Raw genomic sequence first — 4,671 nt, 5'->3', positions numbered from 1 at the left:
GTGTCTAATGGTACATTCAATTTAGAGCCATTTTTTACGTCTACTTTTGTATTTGTTTTTGCACCAAGTTTTGCATCCAATTTTAAGCTATTTTATGCCCCTTTTTGCACCATTTTTTTGTGTCTACTTGTGTCGAATGTTGCACCATTATTTACACCGACTTTTTCATCCAGTTTTGCATTTTTTTGGTGTCTAGTTTTACATCGTTTTCACCATCCAAATTTGCATCTTTTTTTGCCTCATTTTGTGTCCACATTTGCATATAATTTTGTGTCTGAGTTCGAGCCTAAATTTGCATGTGATTAGGAATCATTTTTTACATCCAATATGACATCCTTGGTTTCACCTTTTTTCAGCCCCATTTTGCATCTTGTTTTATGTCTTTTCTTACATCTTTTTTTTTTCCTTTTTTGCACCCAAGTTTGCATCCCAAATTTACACCATTATTTGCATCATCATTTGGCATATTAATTTGTAACTTTTTTTGCTTCTTTTTAACGCTCAACTTTGCATCTTATTTTACATCTAGTTGTTGTCTTTTTTTGCATCTAATTTGGTGCCCATTTATGTGTCCTTGTTTTTGCCCAATTTGATATCCTTTTGTATGCCATGTTTTGTTCCCTTCTTTGTGTCAACTATTGCACAATTTTTCACTTCTAATTTAAAACACTTTCTATGTCAATTATTTGCATTTTGTATTAATTCCTAGTTTAACATCCAATTTTACTTTCAATTTTGCATCCATGGTTACATCCGCATTTGACTTCTTATATAGAGTATATTTTTCTTGACATATATGATCCCCTTTATAGATTCATAGTGAAATATATGATAGTTTCTAAATATCATTAAAGCAGATATCACAATTCAAAATCATTTGTAAAGAAATTTAAGAGAAATTGACAACATCCATCCAAAAAAATAACAATGTGTCATTAACAATTTTCAAAACATGTATAAAATAGCAACATAATACTAATAAAATCAGTATTATTTTTAATCAAAACAAGTAAAATTGAAATATGATTAACAAATCAAAATATTTCATGAATATCATTATTCTACGATAAATTAACAACATACATAAATCAAACTCATCGTATGATTACAAAATCAAAATGTCTCATTGATATAGGGTAAATTCACAACACCCATCTAAACATAGCAATGTCATTCTACACAATAATTTCTTCATAAAAAACAATGCATGTGCATGCCTAGCTACCACCACCAAGATCATCCTCATGATCATCTTGACCATCCTCATTACTCTGATCCACATCATCACCAACACCACAACTATCATCATCATCTCCTCCTTCACCACCATCATCCTCATCCTCATCCTCATCATCTCCTGATATATGTTGAACATAATTTGGATCATCGTCTTGGCAATCATTACCTATAGCATTCTGACAAAAAAAATCAATATTACATGTTAGTATTAATTACATAACACAACGCATGTTTTTGTTATACAATGTTAACCATAAAATGAGGTAAGATATAATATCTAATAGTACTAAAAAATAAAATGAAAATATGGTTTAAAAGTATATTGGAAATCCAACTAAGATTACATACCATAGAGTCCATCCAAACAACAAATTCAACCCATCTCTTTTGCTGCAGCACCTCCTTTTCCAAATGATTTGGAGGTCTTCCATATTTTAGTTCCTATCAATCAGTAAATAGGGAGAAATTAGATAACAATGACTTTCTTCTAGTACAAAATTTATTAAAAAAATATCACATGTTTAATATACTTACAAAGGTTGTTATCAGTGCTTTTAAACCTTTCTGGCCACTACGATGAGTGACTTTTGTCTTGGTTAACCTCGCCTTGGATGCTTTGTCCTTAAACATAAACCAATTCAATTTATTTTCACACAAATACATGTCTAAGATACTTATAAGTATTAATACATTCTAAATAATGTTTAATGAAAAATTCAATACCTGAATGCTCTCATTGCCGGCTTTTCTTTGTGCATCCAACTTCTCATATGATTTTACAAGTTCTTTCCATACTTTAAAAGGTGTGTCAATAGGTCTTTGTTTCAGTCTTTGATCTTGAGGCATTTTTTTAATTTTTCTTGTTTGGTTAAAAATTTTGGTTAAAAAAAACCGAACAAGTAATTCACATCAATGGCATGGGGACTCTATGGATATGTGTAAAAAAATGGCTATAAAGAAAACATCCAAAAAACATATGAGCTCTCCCTTTGATGGTCACTTGGGGAATATGGCTGGAAAGGAACAACTCCATTTTCGAAAATCAAGGACAATCCTTTCTCAAAGTCCTTCCTAATATTTGCTCCAAATGTCTTAAAATGAAAAACAAAATTCAAACGTCATCCTTAAACATCTCCCTTAAATATAACGTTGGACCATAAATTCTTCACTTTTATTGTTATCGGCTCTGGAATGATTTTTCTATATGCAATTATATAATGAAATATGTGTGCACTAATGAAAAAACATTGAGTCTCATTTTTCATAATCACAAACAATGAAAAAAGAATCACACGTAACTAGCATCATTTTGGAAATTTTATATTTATTAAAAATCTTTAAAATGTTTTCCTCCCATATCTCATAAAAAGGTGTGAAATTTTTTATATACTCTCCAATAAGCACTACAACAAAACTAGCGATTTGGAGGTTTTACACTAAGTTTTTCAACATCGAGCTTACTAGGGCTTGCACCACTGGGGTTATTAGTAAGAATCTCATGAGGTTTGCATAGCCATGATTATTAGAATCAGAATAGTAGGATTTGCACTAAAAAATAATTCATAGAGCTTTCCTGCTGGGGAGAAAATCACAAGTTCAACTTCTACAGTGCAGAGCACCGAGAGCTCGTAAGCTTTCTTCAGCAATCCACCTACATTTGGAAAATGTAGCCTGCCTGCTGGCGATGTTCTCAATCCTCTTCCTCTGCATCTTCCCCTCACTATTCTTGTATGTCCTCTTTCGTTTTTCCCTCCAAACAAATCCTCTCAAATTGAGAAAGCAGAACAACTCACTCGATGAGAATCCGAATCCAATTATCTCTTCTAACAATAACCCAATACGATACCAGAAGTGATTACACAAAACCTCATTGACTCTTCATTTGTTTGGAAAAGAGCCAAGCATATACTTCTGACGAGGGTTTCCGTGTCAAGTCTGGCTCGCAGGACATCGCTTAGTCAATTGCGAGAAAAGTTTTCCCCCTGCCTATCACATACGGTTTGTCACACTATATATTAAAATAAGGTTGATCATACTAACAATAAGGTTGTATAGTTTAAAAGGAGGGCTCTCCTGACTGCATTTGGTTGGTTTATAGAAAAGATTGCTGGAATGTGTAATGTGAATGCTCTGCTAACTGTTTTTTAAGCATTTGGAAGTATTAAAACCCGCTAGGATAATTAATGTAAGACCTATTAATTAATGTGTAAAGATGGCTATTGTCCTTGGGCTACCTTAGCTGTTCATGTTTAGTGATCTGTAGTATTATGACTCCTCAAGTCACTATTAAACCATGAGAACCATGCCCAGGCATACTAGTGTGACATTGTGGATGAGAACCAAAACTAGACTCCTATAACCTCCTTTATCATCCTTTAAATTGCATAATTAACTGACTATTATAGTAATCGTTCTTGAGCACCTGAAGATGTGCACCCTAAATAATAAGAATAATACCCTGTAACATATGAATAGTCCATCCTGTGCATGTAGGATATGCACATGAGGTCCAATAAAATCACTAACCAGAATACCAGGTGTTATTAAAGCCTCTACAGGTTGATATATATGAATGTTACAGTGTGCAGGAGTATGATTCAATTCCATACGAAAATACAAAACATCTGATAGAATTTCCTTATACCTCATAGGCAAACAACCATTGTCCCTTCTATAGATGAGCAGAATCAGTGCTTGGTTCTCTACACTAAATAAAGACAAAGTATAGTACTTATTGCTGACAAAATAGGATTTAAATCGCGGTTCAATTGCTTAACATTCAGCTGGTCACAGAATTGTAGAGTGCATAATCATAAGTGATGTTGCGAGCCTCATTGCTCAAATTCTAAGGGTCTTGCGAGCCATAATCACAGCCATGTATGGCATATCTTGTGATTATGGCATTTTATGAGGTCAATTCTTGTGAAGACATTTCAGTTTATAATAAATTTTGAACCTCAACAGAGTTTTGGCAAGACCTGGCTGAGCTAGGACATCAACAACACAGCTGATATGAATGACATAATCTAGCCTCAAGAGGGAGCCTCTTTTGTTTCATCACTCTAACAATCTATGAAGTGGTGGAAAGCATAACAACTTCCCCTTGAATATGACACCTAAACTGAGTACAAATACTAAATGATGCAGCCCTTGGTGCATGTCTCTCAAAGTATCAATATTTCAAATGTTGAAAGCTCTTGTGCCCATTTGATATGCATTCGATTGCAGTTCCCCTGAAGAAAGAATCTTATAAAGGTGAGGCCATGGCCAATATGTTAGCCATATCCATTGGAGTTGCCATTGCTTGACAACTTTAGTGTGATCAGTCCCACCATGATTCACATGGGCTTCTACTCAACACTGGCTATTGCTATTGTAAGAGTCTTCAAGCTCATTGAACCCATAGTATTGATAAGTGTATTCTTTGGGTCT

At 33.8% G+C, this 4,671-nt stretch overlaps 1 protein-coding gene across 1 annotated transcript; it reads right to left on the bottom strand.

Annotated features, from left to right (window-relative positions):
• Window positions 1-1,059: 1,059 nt before the first annotated feature.
• On the bottom strand, window positions 1,060-2,479 carry LOC149153798 (uncharacterized). Its single transcript, XM_089439212.1, has 3 exons — window positions 1,774-2,479; window positions 1,588-1,680; window positions 1,060-1,415 (listed from the first exon to the last, which is right to left on the bottom strand). Exons 1-3 carry the CDS (start codon window positions 1,900-1,902, stop codon window positions 1,218-1,220), a joined length of 420 nt encoding a protein of 139 aa, XP_089295338.1. The 5' UTR covers window positions 1,903-2,479; the 3' UTR covers window positions 1,060-1,217.
• Window positions 2,480-4,671: the final 2,192 nt, after the last annotated feature.

The sequence above is a fragment of the Pinus tabuliformis genome, chromosome 9, assembly GCF_031772625.1.
Source record: "Pinus tabuliformis cultivar Carrire ecotype Pingquan chromosome 9, CPIR1, whole genome shotgun sequence".
In the NCBI taxonomy this organism is placed as follows: Eukaryota; Viridiplantae; Streptophyta; class Pinopsida; order Pinales; family Pinaceae; genus Pinus; species Pinus tabuliformis.
This window is presented reverse-complemented; position numbering and strand designations above follow the sequence as displayed.

Excerpts from the sequence above, each read along its gene's own strand:
- LOC149153798 (XM_089439212.1), bottom strand. The coding sequence starts at position 1,902 with ATGTATTTGTGTGAAAATAAATTGAATTGGTTTATGTTTAAGGACAAA. Across the intron at positions 1,681-1,773 it reads AAGCACTGATAACAACCTTT|GAACTAAAATATGGAAGACC; the intron begins GTAAGTATATTA and ends ACTGATTGATAG. Across the intron at positions 1,416-1,587 it reads TTGTTTGGATGGACTCTATG|AATGCTATAGGTAATGATTG; the intron begins GTATGTAATCTT and ends TTTTTTTGTCAG.